The 14,456-nt window shown below is 47.9% G+C and overlaps 1 protein-coding gene across 1 annotated transcript in view; it reads right to left on the bottom strand.

Annotated features, from left to right (window-relative positions):
- The window catches only part of LOC103267050 (IQ domain-containing protein H-like), a 94,489-nt gene that overhangs the window by 7,009 nt on the left and 73,024 nt on the right, over positions 1-14,456 (bottom strand). Inside the window, exon 9 of the mRNA XM_008064658.1 lies at positions 7,001-7,123. Coding sequence (XP_008062849.1) covers positions 7,001-7,123 — 123 coding nt within the window. The remainder of the gene's footprint in view (positions 1-7,000; positions 7,124-14,456) is intronic.

Below are 14,456 nucleotides of genomic sequence, written 5' to 3'. Positions count from 1 at the left end.
TTTTGAGTTGGAGTCTCACTCTGTCACCCAGACTGGAGTTCAGTGGCCGCTTCCGGCCACTGCAGCCTTGACCTGCTGGGCTCCAGCAATCCTTCTGCCTCAGCCTTCCAAGTAGCTGGAACTACAGGCGTGCGCTACATGCCTGGCTAATTTTTGATTTATTGTAGAGATGAGGTCTCGCCTGCCCAGGCGGGTCTCAAACCCGTGGGCTCAGGCAATCCACTCACCTCAGCCTCCCAAAGGCGCGGATTACAGGCTGAGTCACCGAGCCTGGCTCTGTTTGACTTTTTAACAAGCAGATTCTAGGTCTTTGGTGACTTAAAAAAAATTTTTTCCCTCTGCTTTCTTGAATATACTAATCATAATTATTTTAAAGTCCCTGTCTGTTAGCTTTAATATTTGAATCATCTGTGGGTCTTTTCTGTTTTTCATCTTTGCTGTCAATAATTTGGTCCTTCTTGCAGTATACCTTATAATTTTTTATTGAATGTTGGTCATTAAAGATGGACAATGGTAGGGGCTCTAGATGATGTCTTCAAAGAGAGTTCAGTTTTGTCTTTAGCAGGCAGGAAGAGGTTGGCAGTTCATCTTGATATATGAAGTGTTAGTTTTAGATGTTGTTGGAATCTGACCTATCTAGAGTTGTCCTTTACTCCTTATGTTTGGTCTTTTATCTTCAGGAAGTATCCTTACCCCTAGAGCTTGGCCCTTTTGAAGTCTGCACTGAAAACTTGAGGTGTTTAGGGCCCTTTTAGGTTAGTAGGACATGAACTCCAATCTCTTTCTTCCCAACATCATATGACTTTTAATATCTGCCAGAACTTTAGCCTCCTAGCTACTGTCTTTTTCCCCTCTGGGTTTCTTAGAGTCTTGAGTTATTTATTTCATCAAGTATGAGTCCAGCAGTGATTTAAATGGCATCTGCACACAGATTTGGGGACTCACTTCTCTTTGATCACCTTTGCTCTAGGATTTTGGCTCTCAAGTCCCAAACAGTTCTAAACTCTGGCCTCTGTCTCCTCATCCCAGTAAGACTGGAATTTCTCTTTGGGTCTTTTCCTGAACACACTTGAAAATGTTCTCAAAGAAAAAAAGTGGGTAAATATGGCACTTGACTTACATCCTTCTGTTCTCTTAAGGACTGTAGTTCCTTAAGCACTGCTTGTTTTGGTTGTCCTTCGATGCCTTCAGACAGTTGTTTTATATATATTGTCCAGCTTTTATTATGCTTTTTGGTGAGTGAGCCAGCTGGATACAAGCTACCTTGTCATGTCCAGAATAAGAAGTCTAGGTTGGGGAGGACATTTATAGTTCTCCAAGAAAGGTGACCAGGAGTCTTCTTAGCCTCCACCCAGAGGGGACACCAGAAGTAAAGGGCTTACACAAAGTTGTTTTCCTTGATACCCCATAAGACAATTCATTATTTTTAATTTTACATGTGGGAGATGTAAGCGTCTACATGTAAGCAGCTCACCAATGTAAACTTCACTCGAAGTGACATCTCCCCCCAGGCAATGTCAGTCTATCTGTGTGTCCCAATCTCCCCCTCAAATACGATCCCTGTGTTAATCTCAGTGTTACTTCTTGTGTAACTCCTGGTGCTACTCCCTCGCTGTCAGATTTCCGATTGCTTTATCCTACACAGGCCTACATCTTAGGTTATAAATCTTTCTGTTTGTGTTTATCCACATTTCTCCTCTCTAGCTATATTTAAAATTTTACACTTGTGTAGATTTTTTTCAAGTTAGTTATTAGAAAGCATCATAATAAATAACTTTTTTGCTACAAAAGCAAAGGTGGTTTAACATTTTAAGCTTCAGTTTCTTCACCTACAAAATCAGAACAATAATATTTACCTTTCAAAGTTATTGCAAGAATTTTTTAAAAAGTAAAAACATGCTACAAGGTATAAAATGTCATCAAATATTATCAATAACTGTGGGTGATTCATGGCATCTCTAGGCCAGGTCTGGATCTCTTGATCTGAAAATCTATGAACAGAACAAAACAAAACAAAAACAAACCATCTGCTTGGCCCTCGCTACTCAAACACTGGTAGAACAGGGACTGGTACCTGCAACAAGCACTCCTGTTTGGAAAGGGAAAGAACAAGAGACAGAAGATGGGTCTGGAGCAATTCTGAAGTCTCACTGGGCAGACATTTTAGGGGCCGCTGTCCTTTGCATGGGGAATATTCTTTGACTAGGCCTGATTAGACCTTAGAGATGACGCCTTCCTTAGCAATTTTAAGACTGTCTCACCCCCTTCCTGCCTGTAGACATCTGAGGGTCTGAGGGTTGTTTGAAGTCCTGAATGGTGATGGTCTCTGTTAATTCAGATGATATTTCCCTCAACTGTTGAGCTCTCTCAAAAATTTAGCTGGTTTCTCATCGATGTGATTTCCACCAGCTGCAACCAGCAGCTGCACATGCAGTCCTTGCCCAGATCTGCTTTTGGATGTTGTTTCTTTGTTCTCCTGCTTCCATGCTCTCCTCTCTTACTTTCAGGTAACCTAAGCCTGCAGGCCTCAGTGGGAGAGCTGCATGCCCTTCCCCTCTCTTTTTCCCGAGCAACTCTTTCTAAATGAAAATATTCATCTTTTTGGATCCTTAATTTATTCAGAGGTTTTAATAGTAGGTTCTAGTCATCTCTTTAATTTGACCATTATTGTAAGGCTGAGTTTTAATTGGCTTTTACCTTTTTAATTTTTTATTCTCTTTTTTGAGGTTTAAGATCAGTTTAATTTCCTTGAATTTGCAAAGTAGTACCAACTTTCTGCAATCTCTCTCTTCCATTTCTGCAAGATGCCCAATCCATTGAGAAGCCCATCATTTTTGTGTAACACCTTGTGAATGCAACCAGCAATGCCCAGCGTACACTGCTGATGTGATAGTTTCTAGTTACTTCTCCTAGAGCTAGAGGCACACCAGGTGTGTTGTTTGCCTCCTAAGTGGCTGCAGGTGTCTGTCTTACCAGTTCCCTGCCTCGTGACCCGGTCGTTCCTCGAGTTTCCATGAACAGGCTCCTTGCCTATCACTGCTTGACTGCTAAGTCGATACCAGAATTTTATATTTCTGTTTGGGGAGCAATTCTTTTGATACTAGTTTCTGCATCAATCAGATAGATGGGGTTGTGCTGCAGTGATTGAATGGAAGTAATTTGGGTCATTTCTAACGACAGGAATTGTGGTTCTTGCCCGTACTCCATTTCCCACGAAGGCTGGTGTGTGTCTCTGACCCTTGCTTGGACACTGGGGAGCCAGGTGGAAGGAGGCTGTCTTCATGTGCTTCCATGGCTTCCAAGGCAGGACATGGGGCATGGCCACTTGCGGAGCTCTCAGAGACTTCTGCATACAAAGGACAAGGCCCACTTCTGCTCAGATCTCATGGGCCATGACAAGTTTCACAGCCATGCCTAACTTCAAAGGGCTGATGAGGTGTGACTGCCATGTACCCCCAGGACATGGTCTGGGCCTGCAGCCATTGGCATTGAGCTGCTTGGCCCGTGGCTCACTGTCTATGGGTGTGTGACGCTGTAGGGGACAGCAGACACCGTCTCCATGTGGCTTTCATGACAGCTCCATCTCACTAGGAAGCAAGGGGGGTGTTCTGCAGTATGACAGAAGTCCCAGGAACACAACCCACCAAGCAGCTCACAGACGCTCCCTCCGCTATGCATCGAGGAGAGCTCAGATCGATTGCATTTCCCTTCCTCCCTGAGACTCTGGACAAGAGCCTTATTTAAAATTCTGCTATAATGATGGGAAGAGCAATGTTGAGACTTTCAAGGACTTCCAAGGACTCTTCTTTTGGTAGCATTGACAGTGATGCGTTACTACGTATCACTTTTTCCGGACAGAACACCCACATTGCATCAACCAAGAGTGGGAGTTGAAAGCAGAGGTTACCTTGGAATTTGGGTAAATGATCTTTTTAGAATCAGTATAACCCAGGGAGGCAATAACACTTTAGGGACGTTAATTATGAAATGTGCTTTTTTCCTTTGTAAGGTAGAGACAGTTGTGGGGCCAGGAAGGGAGGCTTGTATATGTCCAGCTGATGAGTCCATGGAGGTGTCTTGATGGAGCATCTCATCCAGGGTGGAGTCCAGAGGCTGGGACAGGGTGGTGCTGATGCTTCATAAACAGAGGCAGTAAGTGGGAATAGTTCTCGGGGCAGGGAGGCTCATGGATGCTGTGATGCATGAGAAGGAACTGTGCTGGGTTCTAGACAATGGCGGTTCAAGAGTCAGTTCCACAAAGCATATCGTGAGAGAAGAGTCACTCACACAGCTGCTAGTGCTTACACTTTACAGCTGATTGAAATCAGACGGATGAGAAAACTGTGAAGTTTCTGAGAGAGCTCAATGGTCAAGAGGATTATCAGTCTGGATGAAAATAGGCCGCCACTGTTCAAGACGTAAAGCAACCCTTGGGCCTTCAACTATCTTCAGGTAGGAATGCCTGACTGTGTGACCTTGGGAATGTGCTTTCTGAACCTAAAGTCCTCACTGTCATATGGAAGAAATGAGGCCTTCTCACAGGACAGACATGAAGAACAACTGAGGTAATGAATAAGTGTTCTTGGCTCAGTGGCCAGCATGCAGTAGGCACTCCATAAATGCTGATCCACCACTCACCCCGAGAAGAGGCAGGCAACAGGGCAAGTGGAGGGTCTGACGGGTTAGGGCCCCAGGTCTGAGAAGATGAGGCTCCCTCCCTTCAGGAAGAGGAGCGAAAAGATGCCGCTGCAGGACTTCCACAGTTTCAGGTGGGCCCGGGACTCCTTCCCGCCTGAGACTTTTTGACTCCATGCTCCCTTGCTCTCCTGCACCGTGGTGTGTCTTATGCTCTTACCCCTCCTTTTCCAACAGAATCTCCCCATTTCTGGATGTCACCCCCTCTTTTCTCCTGCAGGCTCTCCCTTCTCATTGCTCCTTCACTGTTGCCTGAGTCACATCCTTCCTTCTCGCCCGTCTCACCTTCCATTGTCTCTAAGTGTCCAGCGTTGAGCCTGGAGAGCCCTGGTTGTGCCTTGGGTGCTCTCCTCTCATGCTCTTGGCCCTCCATGGAGCCCTTCCTCCACTCCATCACCTGCTTCCCCTGGGCCGTGGCAACCTGTCCCCTGCTACCATCTGCTCTTGGAAATGCATCCCATCGACTCAGAGACCAAGGTGTGAGTGACTTATATAGGCAAGTGCTCCACTTTTCCCAAGGGCACTAGGACATTAATTTAATACAAAGCCTTGAGCCCAAGAAGCACATCTCTGATAGCAATTTCAGGAAATAGGCAGTGATGGAGCTCGCTTTATTTAGGGCAGGAGCCTTCCCTACCACATGTGCCCATTTGCAGAGCTTGTTCTGCTTGAATTTTTTTTTTAAGTCAGAGTCTTACTCTGTTGCCCAGGCTGGAGTGCAGTGGCATGTGCATGGCCACTGCAGCCTCGACCTGCTAGGCTCAGGGGATCCTTCTGCCTCAGCCTTTCATGCTTTGATGTTTTATAAGAAAATAAAACAAATAGATTCAGATAAAGTTAGAGTTAGTTGAGCTACCTTCTGGTACATGGAAGTGCTTCAGTTAAATCAGTTTGGGGCTAAAAAACTATTTAATTCCAAAGGGACTGTGTGTAGCAGATGCAACAATTAATTTCAGGTAAATCAGTTTCATTCTCTATTTTATCAATTTTAATGTAATTTTCAAGGGAATATGAGCTCCATTATATGTGTGTGCAAACAGCACGAATTAATCTAACCAAACGGCCTCATGCACCTGATAGTGCCCTGGCAGCTGGATGGGGCCTGCTGTGTATCAGCCAGACCCTGCTACTCACCACCAGCCCCATGCTGAAGGCCTGTGTGCTTTACAAGGGCCTATACAAATATTTGATCCCTGAAAAATTGTGGTGTTCTCAAGCATAAAAAATACAAAGTAATAAATGTGGAACTGAATGCCTGCAAGTCAAAACATCTGACCTATTTGACACAGCAAAGTGTGTTTTGTTGCGCAATTCTTGTGATGTCATTATATATATGTTATGTTTAATGTAGGGGGGAGTAGATTTTACTGTGGGTGACGTGCTGTGGGACGGGTCATCCACAGGCCAGAGTACACAGGGTCACTCAGGGTCATAGAATGGCCCTGAGTGTTAGGAAACCTGAGTCCAAGTGGAGAACCGTGAAACTGTCTCTGCAGAGTGATACATGGAAGTGCTGCTTCTGGCAGGAGATACTCCCATGCCCTTGCCTACCCCAGCTATGGTGGGACAAAGCATCTGGGTGGGCCCCTGTGTCCCTGGGAGTAGACCACAGATGGGGAAAGCTTCCAGGAAGACATTACTCCATGCAGGGAGCCAGAGGCCATGGACTGACTTGTATCCTCACCTCCCAGTGACTGTATTGGAGACAGGGCCCTCAAGGGGTGGTTAGGGCTAAATGGGATGATGGGGCGGAGCTCTGGTTGACAGACCTGGAGAGACAGCAGAGACAGACAGCAGAGATCTCTCTCTCCACCATGTGAGGACATGGCAAGCAGGTGGTTGTCCACAAGCCAGGAGACAGGCCCTCACAGGAAGCCAATCTGCTGGTGTCTTGATCTTGGACTTCCTGGCCCTCAGAGCTGTAAGAAGACATGTTTCTGTGGTTCAAACTGCCTAACGTGTGCTCTCTTGTTGTGGCATCCAGCAGACCAAAGCAGAGGATGTTCAGTGAGGAGCAGCTGTGGTGGGGTCAGGAGGCTAGAGGTGTGCTTCAGGCCGAGAGGTTACCCCAGATGCCCCTACATCTGGTGAGCTATGTGACTTGGTGCTTCCCAGGTGGGTATGCATGCTGGGGACAAAGCTGGAATTTCCAGGACCAAGTGCCATCCTTTGGAGCTGCCTTCCTGCCCTTCCCCGGGCACACAAGGCCATGTTCTAATACATGTTGAATATTTAAAGAATATCTATTTGAAGGGGCACCCGGATCACCCTGGGCACAGCCCTGGCCAACTGTCACCCTTCCTACCTCAAGGTCATAACCGATGCCATGGGCCCTACACATCTTGAGGAAGACATAGTGGAAAACCAGTGAGAGATTGCTGTGCCTCAATTGGGTGGTCATCACTGCGTAGCGACTGGTTGCCAGTGTCTGGAAAAGAGCATGACTAGATGTTGAACTCTTGAAGCAAACATTTAAACAGAGTTTTGTTTTTTTGAGTTATGATCTCATTCTGTCACCCAGGCTGGAGTGTAGTGGCATAATCACAGCTCACTGCAGCCTCCAGTTCCTGGGCTGAATAAATCTTCCCTCCTCAGCTTCCCAGGTGCATATGGCAATGGTTGGCTAATTTTTTTTATTTCTTATGTTTTGTAGAGGCAAGGTCTCGCTACGTTGCCCAGGCTGGTCTCAAATTCCTGGGCTCAAGTGATTCTCCTGCCTCAGCCTCCCAATGTGCTGGGATTATAGGTATGAGCCACCACATCTGGCCTAAAAGTTTAATTTGACAATGGTTGTAGATTAACAGGAAAGTTGCAAAGATAGTTCAAAGAGTTCCTGGCCCAGCTCTCCTACATTGCCTGGTGCATTTGTCACACTAAAGGACCACAGTACTCTATTACTACCAACATGAGTCCATCCTTTCTTTGGATTTAGTTAGTTTTCCCTAATTCCCTCTTCCCATTTCAGGATCCTGTCCAAGAAACAGTTATAGGTATTTGTCACATCACTTTAGTTTCTCTGGGCTGTAACAGACTGTCAGACTTTCCATTTCTGATGACCTTGGCAGTTTTGAGGAGAGCTGGTCAAGTGTTTTGTTAAACGCCTCTCAGTTTGGGTTTGCCTGACGCTTTCTCAGGACTGGCCTGGAGTCATGTATTTTTTTAGGAGGCCACAAAGGCTGACGGCCACGTTCCCACCTCATGTCAGGGGGACCTTCTACAACACGACTTGTCCCTGGGGTGGCCAGTCCTCATCACATGGCTGGCAGGGCGTGCTACCTCAGGGAGAATTTGACAGGCAATGTTCTGGAAACAGCCCTGCCCTTCCCATGCTGTGCCTGCTGGAAGCAAGGTGCTAGTGAGGCCCACCTCTGTGGGGTACAGTGTTAGGGTGCCAATGCTGCTTCCCTGGTTTGGGAAACTCCCTTCTTGATCTTGCCTGCCTCTTGGTGGGAGTCATCCAAAGAGACTGCAACAGCAGGCCAGAGCATTTCCCCAAAACATTTACAACTTAATACATGCAAAATCCAGTACAAGAGCCTGACAGTTTGGCAGAACATTCTTTGTGAGAGGTGGCGTCTGCCTTCGACCCTTGGCTATGCTTCTCCTGGGACAGCTGCGTACTTGGAGGACTAGTCAAATGTGAGCACAGAGGGGTGGGCCGGGCCCGGCTCCTGAACTGTGGGGCCCTGGGTGCTGGGAACCAGGTACTCCAACTCATGCAGTGGCTGGAACAGGAGTGGGAAGAGAAGGGGCTGCGGGTTCAGAGCTGACTGGGAGGACACACAGTGACCTGACATGTCATGACCTGGCCTCAGGCTCGTGTACTGTCTCTGAGACAATAGGGGAGCAGGCAGGGTGCTGTAGACACCTTGCCTTTGCTGCCTCTGTCTCTGCTTCTGCCTCTGTGTCTGTCTCTGGGTCTGTCTCTGCCTCTGCTTCTGTCTCTGGGTCTGTCTCTGTCTCTGCTATCTCTGTCTCTGTCTTTGTGTCTGTCTCTGCTTCTATCTCTGTCTCTGTCTCTCTCTCTCTCTCACACACACACACACACATACACACACACACACACGCATTCATATTTATTTCATGGCCACACTCTAAGATCCTGTTTTCCCCACACGTGGTGTCTTCTCCTTCAACATAGACACTGAGTCCTGTGTCTGAGGGTAGTTTCCTTAGTCCCCCTAGTGAAGGCAGCTCTTCCTGCATGTAAGCAGAGTCCACATCCATAAAGTTGCCAGGCCCTGCTGAGACTGAGATTCACGTTGTCACCTCTGTTAGATGCCAGGCTCCACCATGACTGCATCTTGCCTTGTCACCTCCTTTAGATGCCAGACCCTGTTGTTACTGTGCCTCACTCTGTCACCTCCATGAGACACCAGGCCGTCGTGACTGTGCCTCGTGTTACCACATTCATTAGACGCCAGACCCTGTTGTGACTGCACCACGACTTGTCCTCGTCATTAGATGCCAGGCCCCATCGTGACTGTGCCTCATGTTGTCACCTCTGGTAGATGCTGGGCCCTGCTGTGACTGCACCTCACCTTGTCCCCTCCATTAGATACCAGGTCCCACTGCGACCGCACCTCGCACTGTCACCTCTGTGAGATGCCAGGCTCCTTGCACTGTCATTTTGTGAGCACTGTCCTGTTTATAACTGCTGAGATTTTTCTTCACTAGCCAAGATCAATTTGGCCTCCCATGAGTCACCCTGTGCTGTGTTGCCTGGACCAACCTCAGTTGTCCCAGCTGCCTCCCTCCATGCCTTAGGTCTTCTGAGGGCTGGCATTTTGGGTTCTGGGTGTCCAGACCAGGCATGAGGCTGGACCAGAGCAGGCACATGGTGCTACTTGAACAGGAGAGTGGGTTGTTGAAATGGGCAGGTGGATGACTGTCCCTCTGACCCAGGAGATGGGATTCAAGGGACGGCATTCAAGGGACGACCCGTGAAGGGACAGACGACCCGTGAACAAAAGCTTTGAGCAGAAGCTGTGATTGACGTGGCACAGGGGACAGGCCCACCTGCTCTGGAGAAGGACCCCCAGGGCAATCACTCCAGCCTGGCCCCTGGAGGACAGTGTGTCTCTGTGGAAAAGCAGGAGCCACTGGTGTGGTGACAGCTGGCTAGGAGAAGTCCTGGCTCAACGGGCCAGTCTGTTGGAGAGTATGGCTGCCAGGCCTAGTGACCCTGTCACACCAGGCTGGCATAAAGGCCCAGAAGCCTGGGCTTCTGCATGTGGGAGTGAGTCATAAAAACCCCAGAATTTCATTGTTACAGAGCATGTCATTGTATGGTAATTGCCACGAATGAACGAGATACTTCCAAGGTTATTTTTGTCTTCTAAACTTGTCTTATGGTACCATGGTACAGAAAGTAAAACCAAGATCAGGCTCCAGTTGTCAGGAGAGTTTGGTGGCAGGCATCTGGCAGCAGGATCCAGCTTAGCACCGTGTATCTCGGTCCCGCAGGATAAGAGAGGAGTCCACGGTCCTCCAAGGAAGGCTGGGCCTCCCAAGACCAATGTCCATCCCTGCAAGGCTCCTGGACAGGGAAGGCCGGACCACCTGACGTTCCTCCTTGCTGAGGATATAGATCCCAGCTCCCATCCTCCAACTGGGCTTGGGACTCCTGAGGGCTCTGAAAGAGAGCTGGAGCCCTGGGCACATCTCTCAGCTGCCTCCTTCCCATAACTGGCCCCATTCACTCCAGACCTGCGTTGCTTGCAGAGTTGGAGAGAGGCACAAGCCGGGAGTGCCGTGAAAGTTTCCCTAGAGTCAGAAACACTGACGGACAGGACTTGCCAGGTCACTCGCTACCTGTGTGACCCGAGTGGGGGCTTGAACCTCCTTGACTTCCGGCGATTCAGTAGCCCCTGGCACGTGCCTGAGACTTAGACAAACCACTGTGATGACTGTCGGTATTGCCCCTTTAAAGGACTCTGGACCCACAGTGAGTGTAAGTAATTCCCCAGGCTGGGACCCTCCCTGTGTCCTGGGGTTCTGAGCATATTGCCTGATCATGTCTTCCCCAACCCCAGGCTGGTCAGTGTCACTCTCCTACTCAAACATCTCCAGGTGTCCTCCACTCAAGATGAGGTCCTGCTGGTGGGCGGACGCTCTGAACCTGCTCAGTGCTTGCTCCTGCTCCTGACTCCTGCCTCAGTCCACTAGGCCTACTGTCTCCCTCACAGACCCCAGCACTCATGGACTCTGCCCATCTGCTGGGAGCCCACCTCCTCTCACCACATAGTGACTGCTTCCCCCCAGAACTCCAGCAGCAGGCTGTAGGCCTTTCACTTGAGAGGTGCCGTACGGGGCTTGGGTGTCTCCTCGGATGTCTGCTAGTTCACAGCAACACCCCTCTCTCCAGCGCCTTCTCGGTTCCTCCAGGAGAGGGACTTTGTACTCCTGCTGCTCGGTGAAACCCCTGGCACATATTAAGGGCTGAATGTCATGATGCTGTTGAGGAAGGTGAGCATACAGGAAGCACCCATGTTTAAAAGACTCAACCAGCACCACAGCTTCTACAGAAAGACACCCGTGACCATATAGGGTGTCTTATCTCCAGCCCAACAGCACAGGTGGAAGTGCAGGTGTGGAGATGAGGGCTGAACAAGAAAGTGAAGACCCTGGTGCAGTTGCACATGGCAAGCACGCAATGCACATTAGCAACTGTGATCACATATTGTTCAGGCCGGTGAGAAAGCTCTCCCTCCAAAGGAGGAGTCATTTTCCTGCTATGTAGTTTCACAAATAAGGGTGATTCTTTAAAATAAAAAAGAACCAACCAGTCAATAAATCTTTTAATCAGAAAATGACTTAAATCGGAAGAACGGGGCTTTCCTACTTACTAACTTCATGACTTGGGCAGCTCGCTAAACTCTGATTGGCCTCTGTTTCCCATTCTGTAAAATGGGTATAATAATCCTGTCTGATTCATTTCTTGGGATTATCATGGGTCTCAAATATATAAAGTATAAAGCACTTTACAGATAGAAAACATCATGATTAAAAAGCTAATTTGTGTAATCTACTCTCCTCTGATGCTGCAAAATTTATCTGTCAAGGATGAACAGAGAAATCACAATTTGGAAATATCTGTTGAAATTTTAAAATACCCATGCTCTTTGATTTAAGTTTCACTTTTTGGGATGTGTTCTATCATACACCTGAATCACATGCCCAGGGATGGATACACAAAGTTACTGTGGCACTACAGCTCACATAAAACAACTGGAAGCGACCCCAGGATCTACCAGCAGAAGGAAGGGTCGGTAAATTCCGGCACATCCATGCAGTAGAGTGATATGTTGCCGTGGAGAGAAAAGAGAATGTTCCTGCTGAATTGTTCTCGAAAACTCTCCAGAGAGAAAGTGAGACTTGGAGCAGGCTGGCTGCATGTGGGTATGAGGGGAGAGGGAGCATGTGTCCTACATGAACCTGCATATGCAAACAGCCACCCTGAAAGGACGGCTAGACCTGGGGAGTCCACGGTTCCCCCTGCCTCACCCCAGGGTGAGGTGGGGACTGGGCGGAAGGGAGGGGACTGGCCGGTGTGTGACTTCTCTACACTCTGCCCTTTGAACCATGTGGATATACAGTGAACTTCGAAAATTAAATAAGAGCCCTCTTCAACTTGATTTCGAAGACAACCATTGAAAATGAATATTTCATGCATATTTGTAGTGTGTGAACTGTTTATTTTCAGAAAAACACAGTCGAGCTTTTCTATGTGGCTTATGGCACGAGCGGCATGCCCCTTTCCACACTCTGTTTATTTGGAGATCTGTGCTATTTGGGAGCCCTGTACCATGTCCACCTATAGCTCTTGTTAGAATCTGAGACTCCTCCATGACCCTCTGGCCCGCCCAGTGCTGCTGAGTCCCAGCTGAGGAGCAGGGGAGCGGCCTGGGGACAGCCTCATCATGCAGGGAAATGGCTCCTCCTTTGCAGAGAGAGCTTTCTCCAGGACCTTGACAAGACAATTCCTCAGGCATGAACTGGCACCCACTCTGGGACTGGGTTGATCAGAGGAGAGTAGATTACACAAATTAGCGGCCATCCACACAAGGCCGGCTGGCGCTCCGTGCAGCACAGGTGGGCTTCAGCCCTGGCACTGCCACTTGCCTGCCTAGCGGCCTTTCAGAGGCGACCTGACCTCTCCTGACCTCAGTTTTCCTATCTAAAAATGAGAAGAACGGCACCTGCCTGATACGCTGCATGTGAAAAGACTCACGCCAGATGCCTAGTAAGGAACCTGGGTAGAGGAGGGACCAGCACCTGTGGGGTGTGATAACCCTACTCTTATCCACCGGCCTTCCTGTTGCTTTTGACGAACCCAGAGCTCTTGGCTACTCATTCCCATTCTTTTTTTAAAGTTCCTGTGCTATGTGCCATCCTTATACCCCCTGCTGAGTGCTTGGCACTAAACAGGCATTGAGTAAACACCTGCTGAGTTGACTTCCAGTGGGTTCTTGCTGATGGCTATGGCAATGGCCAGTGAGTCTCAGCATCTGTCCTGCTAGAACAGGATTGCCCCTCTCTAAAAGGCTCTGCAGGGAAAGACCCTTTCAGGCAAGGCTACAGCGTGGGGATGGGTCCTTCCCATGCTCCTCTCAGGGTTCCCTTCCTTCAGCCCTCCACAGCATATGAGGTGCTGGGGCCTGGCGTGACGCAGACTTCCTTTCCACAGGCCCGTACAATCAAATCCCTCAAGAGATTTTCCTTATTTTCCAAATGAGGAAACTGAGGCCAAAGAAGGAGCAGAAGCCATGCCCCCTGTGCCCAGGCCAGGGTTTTTCCCACCACATGCCCACTGGCCATGCCAGGGGTGTGGGTGAATCTCAGGGGTTTGCCTTTTCTAGTAAGACAGGGAAGAAACAAAAAATAAAACATTATTGGTGGATGTCTAGTCTTATTAAAGTACCTTTCTAAATCACAATCTAACAAGAGTGCTTCAAGCCAAATACAGGAAGCTGGAAATACTCCTTTCCACTGGAGAATATAATTTTGCTCGAGCCACAATTTAAATTGATTTAGTTCTGAGCACCAGCTCTTGAAGTGTGCCGCGTATTCTATTTTTGCCATGATACATGTTTTGACAGTGATGCATTTCAGTTGACATAGTTGAAATCCTTATGTAATAAATCTCTGCCTGAAAATTAATCATGTTTATAATATTCTGAGAATTAATAACACCCATTGCTCAAATCATTAACTTAAAAAAGGAGCTTCCAAAATCTGTTCTCAGCAGTAAGAGACCACAAATAAATGAATGTTTGATAAAATAATCCAAGTAGCAGTTTAACAAGCGTAAACTGGAATGTGGCTGCAATAACACAGAACTATTGTTTAAGGGTTGGCAGCGGCTGATGAGGCCCTTGTTTCGGCTTGAAGCTGCCTTCCACATGCATAATGAACTGCTCTCTGAATTATTAATGTGTTGCTTACTTAGCCTCATCTGTCTGGAAGATAATGTATCCTAACTCTAATGAGTGATTGGTTTGTGCATAATTACAGTAGCAGCGGTAGCGGGAATGGGCGCCTTCAAAGAAGGAGTTCTAAAAATAAAGTCATCACATAAACTCTGTTGTGGTTGCATTCGATCAAAATCAAACCCGGAGCATTCGAGAATTTGTAATACATTACAGGAGGCAGAATCATTATTAACATCATAATTTAACACAAAAGGTTTTACTTAATCATTCATTACAGATCATGCTGCTCAAGTGCGTGCACATGACTCAGGCGTTTTAGGGTGTTTG

Source organism: Carlito syrichta, unplaced genomic scaffold, assembly GCF_000164805.1.
Source record: "Carlito syrichta isolate Samal-C Ts95f unplaced genomic scaffold, Tarsius_syrichta-2.0.1 Scaffold101933, whole genome shotgun sequence".
NCBI classification, from domain to species: domain Eukaryota; kingdom Metazoa; phylum Chordata; class Mammalia; order Primates; family Tarsiidae; genus Carlito; species Carlito syrichta.
The sequence above is the reverse complement of the archived record's forward strand: the minus strand, read 5'-3'. Positions and strand labels throughout refer to the sequence as shown.